Source organism: Scaptodrosophila lebanonensis, unplaced genomic scaffold (assembly GCF_003285725.1).
Source record: "Scaptodrosophila lebanonensis strain 11010-0011.00,11010-0021.00 unplaced genomic scaffold, SlebRS2 tig00000001-arrow-pilon, whole genome shotgun sequence".
In the NCBI taxonomy this organism is placed as follows: domain Eukaryota; kingdom Metazoa; phylum Arthropoda; class Insecta; order Diptera; family Drosophilidae; genus Scaptodrosophila; species Scaptodrosophila lebanonensis.
In genome coordinates, this window is record NW_022060529.1 from 5,629,824 (window position 1) to 5,644,483 (window position 14,660).

The 14,660-nt window shown below is 42.6% G+C and overlaps 3 protein-coding genes and 1 pseudogene across 3 annotated transcripts; 2 read left to right on the forward strand and 2 right to left on the reverse strand.

Annotated features, from left to right (window-relative positions):
• Positions 1-158: 158 nt before the first annotated feature.
• LOC115619948 (little elongation complex subunit 1) lies at positions 159-4,445 on the forward strand. The gene is made up of 2 exons (XM_030512977.1): positions 159-1,719; positions 1,777-4,445. The coding sequence occupies exons 1-2, from the start codon at positions 348-350 to the stop codon at positions 4,320-4,322; spliced, it is 3,918 nt and encodes a 1,305-aa protein (XP_030368837.1). The 5' UTR covers positions 159-347; the 3' UTR covers positions 4,323-4,445.
• LOC115619947 (myosin-11) lies at positions 4,384-10,010 on the reverse strand. The gene is made up of 8 exons (XM_030512975.1): positions 9,876-10,010; positions 9,512-9,605; positions 9,239-9,429; positions 8,982-9,185; positions 5,295-8,906; positions 5,168-5,239; positions 4,981-5,097; positions 4,384-4,920 (listed from the first exon to the last, which is right to left on the reverse strand). Exons 1-8 carry the CDS (start codon positions 9,957-9,959, stop codon positions 4,903-4,905), a joined length of 4,392 nt encoding a protein of 1,463 aa, XP_030368835.1. The 5' UTR covers positions 9,960-10,010; the 3' UTR covers positions 4,384-4,902.
• Positions 10,011-11,504: 1,494 nt separating this feature from the next.
• On the forward strand, positions 11,505-12,436 carry LOC115633975 (aquaporin-2). The gene is made up of 2 exons (XM_030531495.1): positions 11,505-12,079; positions 12,163-12,436. The coding sequence occupies exons 1-2, from the start codon at positions 11,549-11,551 to the stop codon at positions 12,364-12,366; spliced, it is 735 nt and encodes a 244-aa protein (XP_030387355.1). The 5' UTR covers positions 11,505-11,548; the 3' UTR covers positions 12,367-12,436.
• A 363-nt stretch (positions 12,437-12,799) lies between these two features.
• On the reverse strand, positions 12,800-14,140 carry LOC115628136 (annotated as a pseudogene).
• Between the last annotated feature and the right edge of the window lie 520 nt (positions 14,141-14,660).

A 14,660-nucleotide genomic window follows, 5' to 3' on the forward strand; every position in this document is an offset into this window, starting at 1 on the left:
CACGGCCATTCACAATGAACATGAACATTCACCAACACATGTGTGATTTTTTTTGCAGCCCTGTGCAGTGCTGCCATTTTAGGGTAGAGTGCGAGAAAACCGGCGTTCTGCTGGCTGCTATGTCTGTTTTTGTACGTAAAATCGAGGGATTTGAACTAAATAAAACGTGCTTTTAATAGTTCAAATATATTCCGAAGTATGTGGTAAATGCCCATACACGTTGGCGTGTTTGCTACTTTATTCTTTAATCCGTGTGTAGTAAACATTCAAAACGCTGCCGTTGTTGAGCAAACCCACGTGAACACCAACAACAAGTGCCCCGCGAATAGTACATAACAATAATAAACATGGATTATTTGGACATGTTACTTAAATCGCCGCCGCCAAATGAATCCTCTGCAACTACAGACGTAATGTCTTCAGAACATCAGTTCCCGGCATTTTCATCTCGCAATGATAAAGTTCAAACAAAGCGAAAAAGGCTTGCGGAGCGCATTGTGAACACTGATGAATTGGTCCGCCAGGTGAAACAGCTGAAGGAAACCAACAAAAAACTGTCGGATTTTCAAAGAACCGCTGAAAAGGTCAGCGATCTATATCAGCAGGAGAAACAGCAACGCCAGGAGCTGGAGTGTCGTCAAAAGCAATTAACCGAGCGTTGTAACCTTCTCGACGAGGATTTGGATGCGCATAAGTCGCAAAAAGAATATCTGAAAGATAAACTCAAGGAGATGGAGCTGCCTGCCACTGCGAAAGATGTAGCCATAACATACATTCAGCTCGCCCACAGAATGATGGACAAAGAACTGGGTGGAGGGGGGCTGTTACGCCGCGAGACCATTATGTTGCGAAAGCTAAAGGACTATTGTAAAAAGGAGAACATTGAAATACCAACGACGCAAAGTCCGGATAACAGGCGTAAAGCCGTCAAAACTTCTACGTCTATTAAGCAGGGTGAACATTTACAGAATCCTACGACCACAGACACACAAAAACCTACAACGCTAAAATTAGAAGACAAATTCAATATGAGTCCGACCCCACAGCCCAAGCCTATGACTTGCGAATTTGCCGTTCAATGTGGTGGTTCGGTTGTGATGAAGGATCAGGCAACACAACACAGAAATACAACTGCAACGCGCGGTACCACTACAGCCACGTTCTTTACAAAACACAATGTGGGCACTTGTTTCCCTGAACTCACTCCTCCACCAACCGCTGAAGAGATTCTCAAAGAAATTTTGAGTTGGGATGTGACGCCTATAAGTCCCATTAACGATATTTTCCCAAAAGAACTAGAACCGCCGTTAGTCTCTAAAATCAACGTTGGCACTTGCACCACTTTGTGTAATGTCCACCGCGAGATAGACTTCTTGTCTGCCATACCATCTCAAATAAAACACTCCAACTCGCGGCCGCCCTCGCGTGGTGTTAAAGATGAGATAGCTATGCCCAGCGGCAGCTTTGACTACATTAATATAGCACGCGAGTTCCTTAATTCATTACCTCAGAACCAACTGCCAACTTCTCCACCTAGCGCTTTTGAGGAGATGTGCCTATGTTTTTTTGGCCAATTGTTGTTTAGGATCCTGCAGAAACGCTCCGATCCGACACCTGTGACATCGCAACCAATGAGCCAGGCGGACTTTTTAAACTGGTTGAATCATGGAGTAATCTTCAATGAGGCTACAGGCAGTTTTACTCCAAAGAATAATAAAGGTGATTGCTCCCAAAATATTTTAAAATTCCATAATCCTAATAACATGTGTTTTGCAGGCTATGAAGCTAATGCAGAATCCCGGAAGGACGTTGGAACCGATCCCATAGTCGACGAATCAATCAGTATTGGTGTGGATCTGACACCGATCTACTTGCCACCTAAGCCAAAATCTAAAATTAGGAAACGCAAAACCAAACCTGATTCGAATTCCAGTTCAGAAACAGCAATCAACTTTGTTAGCAGTTTGAATGCCTTCCATCAGCCTAGTTGTGATAACCTCGAAGCAGATCTGAAGCCGGAGGAACGTTATTTGCTTGATCTAACGTCTAAAATCGCAGAACAAACTTTAGTCAACAACAGTGATACCAAAGAACAATGCACGCAAAATATTTTACAATTCTCAGAAGAACAAAAACTAACACATAAAAAAAGGAAGATGAAACTAACTTTGTTTGGAAACGATTCGGATTCGCAGGATAGTGGTGATGAAGAAATGATGACAGACCTCGAGAAAACGCAGACTGTTCAAATGGCTAATATTGGAAATAGTCCTGAGCTTCCATTCTGTAAAAATAGTTCGGACACTGGAGAACTGAACTGCTGTCCATTTGATACTTTAGACGCACAAACTGTAAAAGGTGGACACAATTCTAAGATATCATTTGGCTGTGATTCACTTGTGGAAACAGAAACAACGTCCAATCCCTTAACAAGTCTGCAACTAACAAGCGAACAAACGGGACATTGGAATTGCTCTGACACATCAGTATTAGGCGATTTTGATTTCGAAAACAATGAAAGCATAGATCGAAATAAAGGAAGAGCCGCATATGGTCGTTATGCGGATTCGGAAGATAGTGATTCTGAAGATTTGAGAGAGTCTGAAATCAAAGGTTCCTTAGAAGACAAAGGAACTAATATTTCCTTGAAAAATTCACCAGAATGTAATTTTAATAGTGACAGTTTTGAATCTATCGAATTAGTAATAGACACGGAAAGAGGTGATCACATCGAGTGTGGCGGGAGAAATGAGTCAAAAATAATTCCATACCCGCCAAACAGAAAACGAAAACGTACATCATCCTCACAAAGTGATTATCCAACAGATAAGCGCATGACACGTTTACGCGCAAAGAAGTTGCAGTTGGAAAGTCCGGGCAAGGAGGATAATCATGAAGAGAAAACCATGACAAATAAATTAGAAATTAGTTCAAGCGCAGACTGTGATAATACGTTGTTGGAATCAATGCCAAGTATTGCTTCCCACACATTTTCTGACCTAGAATCCCCTGCTTCACCTGCAGCTGTCGATTGTGCCACTGAAAATGTATGTCAACCAAAAAATATACCTCTGATACCGCGCGACCCTGTTGGAAACAAGCCAAAGGCACTTCTATTCTATTTAATTAAGACTGCAGAAAGTGGGCCGAAGACACGCGGGCCAAGGAACACGCTACAGCAGCCGGAGATGAAACGGCTGCTACTAAACATCGCTACATATTTCAAAGAATCTTTGGAAATTGAATCCTCTTGTAGCGACTTTGCTGATGTGTTAAAGAAAATCACGACCGATACCACGACTATCATTAATGCAATTATTTCAACATTTGCTCAACTCAAACATGATGAGAATGTAACAGTATGTCGCTTGCTAACTGTTGTCAAATACTTGGAAACGAAGCAAGCTAACTTTATTGGCCGTTTTCTGCATGTATTGGAACAGCGCATGTTCTCGGTTAAAGAAAAAAACTCCAGCGCAGAAGCACACAAGTTTTTGAAACTTTATTTAAAGTTGCTAAGTCTCCAAGCTAATTTGGGTTCGTCTACAACGTATGTCAATCCAGCACGCCTACTAATTGCTAAAATACTCTATTACTATACCACGGATATGCCGTCACTGGTGCTCGAGGTGGTCAACCAATATCCCACTGTACTACCGCATCGCGAGGAGCGCAGCTACGACCACAGCGACCCACTTATTACGGTGATCAAACATCTGCTCATGTGCTACAAATATAATGTGGAAGATGAGAAAAAAGCGGATCGAGCTTTGCTCTCTAAGCTGCGCTACGAATATCATTTCCAGCCTTTTGAGCCTACAAAAAACCAGGTACTGGAGAACCTAATAGAAAAACTGAAGGCAGGCAAAGTTCAGGATCTCTGTTATGCTTTTGCACTCTTCTGCCGCCGAAGCTTCAAGTTGTTGGTAATCCAGGATGTATTGACGGAGCAGCTGATGCCATTGGCCTTAACATACTGTGATCTTTGCACGCATACGGAAGAGTACGTTGAACGATGTGAGACCCTGATACAGTGCATATCGCTCATTGTTAAGCAGCTGGAATCTCAGACGGACATATCTGCCTATTTATTGTTCTTCAAGCTACAGCTGAAAAATCCACGTCCCTGCATCCAACAAGCAGCTGTCCAAGCCATAATACGTCTACAGCGGTTTGGATTCAAGAACGTAATTGAAGCATTGCATAACTACAGGCCCAATTATGAGTTGACGCCTATGACCCGCGCTATGTTGCGGACCTTCGTCGAAAACAGAAGACAGTACCAAAGTCAAAGGCCGTTCCGTCAACCGAAAAATACTTAGTTTGAATTGAACCTATTTATTGAACTTTTAAATGCAGTGCAAAAAAGTTTTGTAGTTATAATTATGTATTTATATAATTTTATTTTGTAATATAATTTCAATTAAACTAAATGCTAACTGCAAGTGATCTTTACAATTTTTAACTTAAAACTAAAATTATTTTCTGCATTAGGAATTTGTATACACTCGTAGAAGAAAAAGTGATTGATTGCACATTAACAAACAATGCGTTCGTAAAATATTTGAAATAGCCAAAGGTTTCAAAATGTACACAAGAAAATGCCGTAAATAGAGTCGAATCAATAGATCTCTATAGAATTTAGAGCGTTCTGTTACTGTACAATAGCAAAGAAGGATGAATAGGTAAGTCCTATTCACTTAACAAAAAATGTTGCTTTTTAACTACAATTTGAAGCCCAGTGTGCACACGGAATCGAGGTAAGGTACTTTATGTGAACTTAGACATGTTTTGATTTCTTCATTGTTAGTCTACAAGCGTAGCACTGCACGACTGCCACCAATAGTTATTGTTGCTGCTGATGTATTTGAAATTCTGTACAGTTGTCGCCGGTAACTCTTGCTATAGAATTTTGTTGAGCTGTATATCAGAGAAGGTGTTAATGAAAATGTTTTGTACTCAAAAGAAACGACTTCTTACCAGCGATCGTCGTTGATGCTCCTTTTCGAGGGCAACCTGTTGCTGCTGTGGCGAGAATTTCAGAACAGCAGCTATGACCTTGACCAAAGTCTCATTGTTTGTATTGCCAGTTAAATACTAAAAGGTTAACAATGTAACAATATATAATATATACGTGTATACTATACTTTGGATTCCTGCTGCTTACCTGAAACATAATATTACGCAAATACTCGAACTCCGTATTGACCGGCACGTTCTCGCTGTGTTGCATGGATACCTAAAATTAAGCACGCTATTATTTCAGGCTAGATTAATTTCCTGTGAGTACCTACCAAGGTCTCATCCAATTGACGGGACAGTTTGGCATTTTGCGATTTGAGGCGTTCATTCGATTGTTCGAGAATGAGATAGTTTTCACATTTTTGTTCCAAAAACAAATTCCGATTGGTAACGTCCTGAACCTCGGTCATGATCTCCTTGAGCTTCATTTCCAGCTCAGTTTTCTCATCGTCGGGCGACGCAATTGCCTCGGATTTGGTGGAATTTTGCACACTTTTGGGTGCCATGCTCGCAAGCAGCTGTTGTGCCTGTATGCTGGCCCGTAACGTTTCCAATTCCATAATCCGTTCAGCCATTTGATTGTTGTTGCCCTGCAACTCATCGATCTCTTGCTGCAAATTGGCCTGCTCGCCATTTGATTTGTACTTGAGATCTTCCAGTTCGCGTTGCAATTGCTCATTTATGTTACGCAGATGAACGGCATCGGTGCCATTGGTGGCTGGTTGGGCCGCGAGCTGTGTTTTAAGTTCGGTAATTTGTTCATGAAGTGTCTCAAGAGTCTGTGTGCTGGTTGTATGCTCAGCTTGGAGCTTCTGTAATTGCACCTCCAGGCCGTTCCGGGATTCTTGAAGTTGTGTAATCTCGTCTTGTTTTTCTTGCACCTGTTGTTGTGAATGCAGCAACTCCTTCTGCACGGTATCGCTCTGTTCAGTCACGAACTTGGCGTGTTCACTCTGCCTGCTCAACTCGAGGGTCTGCTCCTCTAGCTGGGATTTCAGTTTGATCACCTCTTCCATTGCTGCGATACTATGCTTGTCTTTCTCTGCCAATTCACTGACATGTTTCTCGACCTGTTCCTGAAGAACATAAAGCTCGCATTGCAGCGATTTTAGCTTATCCTTAAGTTCGCTGTTGTCAGTATGAGAGGTTTGTGTCAGTGACTTGGCCTCTGTCAGGTCCTGCTCCAGTTGTTTGGTATGCATGGTAAGGTACTCGTTCTCAATCTGCAGCTGTTCGTAGGCCGCAAGTTTTTTGGTAGCCTCCACATTGCCTGCCAGCTGCATATCGCGTTGGTTTAGAATTTCCTGTAGTTCGTCTATTTGCAGGGAATATCTGTTCTTCAGCGTTTCTAATTCCAACTGCAGAGCATCATTGGCTTCGTGTAGGCGCTCCACATCGCTATTGGCGGCACCACAGCGCGCTTCGAGCGTTTCGAGCTGAGTTACATGCGCCGCATTGACTGCCTGCATTTTCTCGTTTAAGGCTTGCTCCACTTGCTTCTGCGCCTCCAGTTGGTGCCGCAGATTTTGAAGGGTAGCTTGAAGTGCACTAATTTCCTCCGTTTGAGTTGAGCTGCTGCTATCTAATTGTGTTCGCATAGCTTCAATGCTGGCCTCCTTCTCAGCCAGCGTCGATTGTTGCTTGTTGCTCTGATCCTGCAGCTCATGCAGCTGTGTTTCTAAGTCGATTGCCATCTGCTTGTGCTCCTGAACTTGTTGCTCCAATTCATGTCGTTTCTCTCGCAACTCGCATAATTCCTGCTGTACTCGATCCAATTCAACAGGGTAGTGCTCAATGGCTTGCAATTGTGTACCAATCGCAATCAGTTCGTTCTGCAGTTGCGTGTTACGCTGCTGCGCCTGCTCTAGTAATGTCTTGTGGCGTTCATCGTTGGACTGCACCTCCTTGAGAGCATCTAGTTGCTGCTGTAGAGCTTCACGAACGCTTTCAAATTGAGCCAATTCGTTGGCGCTTACTTGTGCCGTTTGCCGCAGTTCCGTTAGCTCGGTTTCCAGTGCAGTATTCGTCTGCTGAAGGTCTGTGGCCGCAAGTTGCGCACACTTGAGTTCATCCTCGAGTAGCAGCTTCTCCTTTTCATAGGCATCACATTTATCCTGGAGGGTACGATGATCATGGTCCATGATCTCTTGTGCATTTTGCATGCGCGAGTGATCATCGAGAACCTGCTTCATTTTCGTCTCCAACTTAGCAAGATCGTCCTGTGCCGTCTGTAGCTGAAGGCGGAGCTCACTGACTAGTGCCTCATTCTCTGTGGTTTGCTGGCGTTGGCGTTCTTCCAGTTGTTTCTGCAAGTGATTGTTTTGCTCTTCTAGCAGGCAGTTGCGCTCGGATAGCTTCGTGTTCTCACGTTCGATCTCTTCAAGCTGAGCCTCAAAACGCTTTGCCCGCTCGTTGCTGGCACCACTCTGGACACTGTTTTCCAGCTGTTGCTGCTGCAGCTGCTCGATTTTTGACTCCAGTTTGCCTTTTTCACGCTCCAGCTCTGCATGTGACTGTTGCACCTCCTGCAAATGAGCTTGCATCGTGGTAATTTCATCTAAAATAGCAGCTACGCGTGTTTGCAGCTCCTCTTTTTCACTTTCTACTTGGGCAGCCTGACGCAATCTCTCTTCCTGCTGCGCCAGCTGACTATTGAGTCGCTTCACTTCCGCATTATGTTCGTTTAGCTTGGTCTGTGTCTGCTCCTGTTGTTTTTTCAATTTGTTAAACTTGTTGCTGTTCGCCTTTAGTTCCTTCTCCTTGCTTGCAAGATTGGACTTGGCGGTGGACAGTTGTTCGTTAAGTGTTTCATTAGTACGCTCCAGTTCTAGCTTTAGAGCAGCAATAGTTTCACTTTCGTTGCTTGTATGTTGCTCTTTCAGTATTTGTAGCTCACGTTGCAGTTGGTCTACCTTCAATAACTGTTGATCGTAATTGGAGCGCAATTCGTCGAATGTGCTTTTTTCGGCATTAAGGGCGGCGACTACATCGCGCTCAATTTCCAAGCTCTTCTCGGCATCCACGATTTTTTGATCCTGCTGCTTCAATTTCTGCTGTAGTGACGCGATTTCCTGCTTGGCTTGCTTCAGCTGACCATCGACTTCGGCGAGCGTTAATTCATTTTGCTGATACCGCTGCAGCATCTCATTTAGTTGGCCATTATGCTGACTCAAATCCTGAATGGTTTGTTCGCTGGCTGTTTTGAGAGTTTGTAGCTGCCCTTCTAGAGTCGCCACCTGTTGCTCTTTGCTGGTAAAGTCACTGCGCAGTGTACTTAGCAGATGTTCTGTGGCTATTACCTTAGCGTCTGCCTCCTGCTTTGCATTTTGAAGCTTCTTTACCTGTTCCTTGGTGTCGTTGTCACCTTCTAGTTTCTTTAGCTTATCTTGTAGCTGCTTTACCTCACGCTCCTTGTGCTCTAGTTCGGTGTGTATGGCTTGCTTGGTTTGCGCCAGCAGCAGCACATTTTCCTCCTCCTGTTTGCGAAGTGTTGCAATTGTGCTTATCGCTGTGTCGTGCTTTTCTGTCATCTGTTGCAACTGATTTTCACTTTCCTTCAGTAACTCCTGCAGCCTGAGCAAGTCATCATCTTGCATAGGTTGACTGTCACAGGTGCTTGTGCCATTTGGCGTTGACTCTGCAAGATCAATGAGCTGTTCACTATCGGCTGCAGGTCCACGCTCCAAGGCAGCTTCTATATTATCGGGATTTTCGCCCAGCAATTTGAGCTTTGTCTGATAGGCCTGCATCTTGCAGCTCATATCATCCATTTCAATACGGAGAGCCTCCTCCAGATGCGCTTTGGCCTGCTGTTCCAGCGTACATTGTTCCCTCAATTCGCTGATGCGACGCAATGCTTTCTCTTGAGTCTCCACGAGCACCGACTGTAAGATATTTACCACAAACACTTATCAGCAACAACATAAAAAGATAAGTGTCGTCGTTGACTCATATCATACCCGTGCTTTGGTGCTATCGCGTTCTAATTCCTTGTACTTTTTCGCCAGATCCGTGTAGCGGCAGCGGTATTTGTGATAGCGATCTAGCGACTTTTTGTATGCATCGTACAGTTGGTCCTTTGTGATCACATCCAGACGTGCCGTGGAAGCAGAGTCATCGAACTCACTGCTTGTTTCGTCCAGATCCGATTGCAAGTGATACATCTAACATAATAGAAATGGTTAGGTATTGATTTTAATTATATTAAATAGCTTACGGAAGGCGCGTCGTAGGTGGGCAGGCGAAAGGACACGTCACTGGCCATCGATGAGTTTGACAGTTTGCGGGTCCGCGGTACAGCGCCCCCGCCTACACCATTAAGTGATTGTGTGGAGGAACGTCCACGCAATGCAGAGGTGCTAGCTGCTGGCAGCTTCTGTAAACGGTACGGCGAGTTCTGTGGAGTGTCTGTGCAAATGGACATCCAAATTCCGTTAATTGCATTACAACTGATAAGAGGAATCAACTAAGCATTCATTAAAATTCTCACCCTCCTCCGTAATGCTGAAGAAATTGTCATTGGTGCCTGTGGTGTTGGTTTCCGAACTGTTTGGCGTAGTGCTGGTCGATGAGCTCACGGCGGCCTGAAAAGAGAACCGTTAGTGTCCATCTGTGTTATTATTTGTGGGGTGTGGGGGGCGCGTTTTGGTTTTTGGGCACGCATTTCAATTTCAAACAGCTGGTTGTTTCGATCAAAGCATAAATGGGTCAATAAGACATCGCTACTGCACTTTTTGCAGTCTGTTTTTCCCAGGCATTCCGAAACTCTAAGACAGGCACTCACTCACACACATGACTAATAGCACTTTTCGTTTGTGTGCGTATGTTTTCATTAATTTGCAAAGAAAACTTGCCTGCGCTGCGTTTGCAAACTGCTGAAATTTGGACGGAGACGCTTTCACTTCCTCGATTAATTTGTTTTTCAGATTGGCAAACATTTTGAGGCAGTTGTTGCGTTACTTGTGCACTGTTGGTATCAATTAAATTAAGCACAGTGCAATTTTTATACAAAAAACATCTAATATAAATAAATACGTGTTCCGTCTGTTGTTGCCACCTATCCGACCGACTGCCTACGCGCTACCACTACGACAAAAAGAGTTTCCACTATGATTTTTGTAACAGGCTGGCAGCACTTTGCTGCATTTCAATTTACCCAAAAGTCCCTCAATCAATTGTGGGATTCCAGCAGAGACGCTTAATACAAATTTTGCAGAGGTACCTAACTTAGTCCCAAAAATACGACACCCGAACGCAGATTTTAATCTTAATATTATCTCTGCAGAAATAATATGGGAATGTTTTTAGTTTAATTCCGTCCGAAATATACTGTAATGTATTAAAGTCTCAGATTTGAAAACGTGCACTTTCACCAGATTTAGATCTGCAATACATTAAGCTATACCAAAAATGTATACAAGTATTATTGATGTTAGGCATGGTGTCAATAAAATGCCGACAAATCAATAACAAAACAAAATCAATATTTATAACAATAAGTAGAACAAACAAAAATTTGTAATTTATTCATTGCCTTTAAAATTTAAATGTTGTTAGCCAAAGTATCAAGGAATGATTTTTTATATTATATAGGTAAAAAAACACTTCTTATTCTTCAATCCAATCTGAAAAACAGTGGGCCCATATGTACATATGTATATACATACGCATACAGTTATGTACAAAAACAAATGCAACAGTAACAGCTGAAAGCTTTTATGAGAGAACTTGGTTGAGCAATTGGCTAAGTCATAGTCAAAGTTTATAGCAAATGCTAACAAAGGACTTCGAAAATCAGGGGTAACCATAAATATGGTAATATTTCCCCTGAACTTCCAGCTATAAATTTAGCGAGATGTGTCTTTAAAATTATAAATGTTGAAAATGGCCTCAAAAAAGTTAAATTTTAATTAAAAATTTAATTGATAAATAATAATGGAGCAAGCAATAAAACGATTCGATTATTATTTTACGTTCTCTATAGACTAGATTAACGGAAGGTGCATTTACAATTAAACGTGCTAGAACGCTTAAAAGTGAATGGTGATTTTCATTCGTTATACTGGCATTTTTATGCAAGTACATACTCGCACATATGGCTATTATACTACATTCACTGCAAATATTTTATTTTCTGTAAGTGAATCATAATTAAATATACTTTCCTTTTGCTGGCGAACTATACACGCATCATATACTCTTTGCCTTGAATGTGTTTGTTTGTATTTTCTTTATGTGGACAAGCACGATACAAACCACAAACACCCAATTAATCGCATCCTTTAAGGCGGCAAGCTTGCCGGATGCCTTGACTTTGCAGACTTCCGCCGACGCCTCTTGGGTGTGCGGTAATTTTCCACCAAGTTCCAAACTCGTCAAGCCCTAATGGAGTTGTTTGAACGTCAGTTGAAAACGTCAGTAAAATTTGTTTCATAAATAAACTTAAACTAAAACTTATACATACAAACCGAGATTGGTGCGTTCATAACTAGTTTCCTAAATTAAACAGTTTTTACCTATTTACATTATGGGTTTGGACTTTTTCACTGTTATGCGCAGCTTTGGGGAGTTTAGCAGCACGGCCATATTAATTATGGTCGGCTGCATGGGCTCCACAGTAAATGGCCAAGATGGGAATGCGAGTTTCATGACAAGCGTACACAACGGCCTGACAATTGTCATTGTCATGCACATTTTTGGTTTTATCTCAGGCGCCCATGCCAATCCGTGCATCTCGATTGCATGCTGGCTCCTTGGCTATATTGGCAGTGAGATGATGCTTATCTATGTGACCTGTCAACTGACGGGTGCCATATTTGGCTATTTTCTATTGCTCCAAATGCTACCTCAAGACTTGATAGATGGCAGCAAACCAGGGGTTTGTATGGTCGAACCCATGGGAAGTCTATCTAATGTGCAAATCTTTGGCATTGAGTGTTTCTTGACTTCGGTCTTGTTGCTGGGCTGGAGTGCTCTCTGGGATGTGCGCAGTGGACGTTTCCTGGACTCTGTGACATTGCGCATGGGCTGCCTGGTCATGGCGTGTTGTATGGCAGGCGTAAGTTTTTCTTTTCCAATTCCAATTTCAACTACCCAATTATTCTATTACATTAACTATTCAATCATTTATATTTTACACAGGGTCAGCTGACAGGCGCCTCGATGAATCCGGTCAAGATGCTTGTACCGACTCTTTTTAAGGGGAACCCGGACACTGTGGTCCTGCAGGTGGGCGGTCAACTGGTAGCAGCCTTTATAGTGCCCTATTTATGGCAGTATGCATACTCCCCGCACTACCGTAAGGTAGAGGTATTAAGCTGTGATCATTCTGGGCCAGTAATATAGATCATAACATATTATAAGGAAAATACATATGTATATCGAATGTACCCAGTATTAGTTTCGTTGAATCAAAGCTTTTTCGGTTGCATTTGTCATTTCGTGTTCGAGCATTCATCAGCGTCTGTACACTTTGCTGTCAGGTACTTGGCCGCTAGTGCCGGCCATAAATCGCAATCAATGCTGACTGCCAAATAGTTTCAAGTTGAATGCATTTCACGTTGCCAGTAACCCTCTACGTTTCGCAGTTGACAAAGCTATGGGAACTGATGCTTAGGTTAAGCTTTAATCGTTGAATATCTATGCTTGGTTAATAATATCCTCATTTATTTATGCAAAACCAAAAATAAAAACAAGTGGAAAGGCTAAATTCGACTTCGAAACACTCTGTACCTATGTGTAGAAAATTAACAAAATAGTAAAACGAAAAAAAGGGAAATTTCAATAAGAAAATCGTTTATTTCTTATTTGTATAAAAAGAGTATAAAAAATGAATGTTTAAAAACCTATGCCAAATTTATTGCACGTCCTTTGTAATATTAATGCTATTCTTATCTAAGAATAAAATAAGCTTCATCCTGAGTTGGATTTGTTGAATTTTTGATTGATCATATGCATAAGTTATTTTTTAATTTAATAAATTTTTGGGCCCCCCCCTTTGGTAAAAGCTGCCTACGCCTTTGATCCTATACATTCTGCTTGTTTACTCAAATAAAATGAAGGTATTTCGAATTAAATGCTATGACACCTTAAAACTTAATCGTTTTGTACTATGTTAAGAACAATCAATTTGTGTTTCGAAGAGTTCAAGGCAGCACCTCCTCAGGAACGACATCTTCTTTGGCTCTGTCCGCCTGCACTTCATGCCTAAAGGCGTACTTGTAGATGGGCGATGCAATAAGTGCGGCTGCCAATGGACCCACCCAATATATCCAATGGTTCTCCCAGAAACCATTCCATAGGGCCGGCCCAAAGGATCGTGCTGGATTCATGCTGGCACCCGTGAACTGGCCCTGCAAGTACAAGTACTCAAGAAATAGATTTAATGCCATTTTATTTGAAATTAAGTGAATGCATACCCCAGCCAATGACAGACCGGCAATGGCTAAGCCAAATCGTACCGCCAGCGAATCCTGAAATTTAGAATTCCGTGGGTCCCAGACAGCGCAGCACATCGTTATCAGTGCAACTGTGAAAATAAACTCAATGAACAATCCCTGCAGCGGATTAAGGTCGCTGTGTATGGCCGTTACACAAACTCCAAACTCGGTGTTTCTGGTCCATTAATGGCGCTACCGGGCAGCACTGCCTTCAGTAGTCCATACCCGATGAATGAGCCAAGCATTTGGCCCACAAAGTACACAACAACCATGGTCAGCGAGAGGTGCCTGTAGACATAGGCGGCCAGCGTGACGGCGGGATTAAGATGAGCGCCCGACACACAGCCAAAGCACTGAATGCAAAGCAGCACGACGAAGCCAAAGTTAAGAGCGCTTTGCAAGTGGCTGTTGGAAAAAGCGCTCGTCGACACACATCCCATGCAGCCGAGGAACATGAGCAGGGCTGTGGCAATTAGTTCGCCAAAGAATACACACAATTTGTCCAAATGTGGCTGCCACCGCTGCGCGCGACTGCAAGGTGGAAAAAATCAATATCAGTTTTGGCATCGACAGGACATATAGGTAGGTCTTATCCTCACTCAGTACTGTTAAATTGATGTTCAGGCATATCGAAATGGTGTACGTTATTTGGCTTTCAGTTGAAACGGGAAACTGTTCGAGCGCAATGGTCAGAGTATTGTCAGAGTGGTTTGGTATGGTACTAGGACAGTTCGAGTGCTGCTTTCATTACGTTTGCTGATTAATTCCGGCTACTGTAGGTCCGAGCAAGCACTTGTGGGGCCAAACAACTTAATTGTCTTGCAAAATACTATAGACTTTGAGTTTGCTTAAACCATAACATTGCCAATTGACAGTTATCAAGCGTTAATACCAATTATCGGGCATCGTAATCAGGAACCTATAGGTAAACAAACCCACATTTGTTGCGTTTTGATTTTTAATCTACAAGTACAAATTTTCCAAGTGCCTGAATCATATACAAAGGTGAGTGGTAATCTGGATGGTTGCTTGTTACACCCTATACCCAATGGGTAAAAGGGTATATTAGTTTGGTGGGAGTATACATGTAACACACAGCAAGACGCGGGGCAAACCCCACCTAGCATACATATCCTTGATTAGTATGACCAGACGAGTCGATATGAAAATGTCCGTTTCCCCGTCCGTCCGTCCGCCTGT

Coding starts and splice junctions, on each gene's coding strand:
- LOC115619947 (XM_030512975.1), bottom strand. CDS start 9,959: ATGTTTGCCAATCTGAAAAACAAATTAATCGAGGAAGTGAAAGCGTCT. Junction 9,430..9,511: donor CTTCAGCATTACGGAGGAGG/GTGAGAATTTTA, acceptor CCATTTGCACAG/ACACTCCACAGAACTCGCCG. Junction 8,907..8,981: donor GCGATAGCACCAAAGCACGG/GTATGATATGAG, acceptor AATATCTTACAG/TCGGTGCTCGTGGAGACTCA.
- LOC115619948 (XM_030512977.1), top strand. CDS start 348: ATGGATTATTTGGACATGTTACTTAAATCGCCGCCGCCAAATGAATCC. Junction 1,720..1,776: donor TACTCCAAAGAATAATAAAG/GTGATTGCTCCC, acceptor TGTGTTTTGCAG/GCTATGAAGCTAATGCAGAA.
- LOC115633975 (XM_030531495.1), top strand. CDS start 11,549: ATGGGTTTGGACTTTTTCACTGTTATGCGCAGCTTTGGGGAGTTTAGC. Junction 12,080..12,162: donor TGGCGTGTTGTATGGCAGGC/GTAAGTTTTTCT, acceptor TATTTTACACAG/GGTCAGCTGACAGGCGCCTC.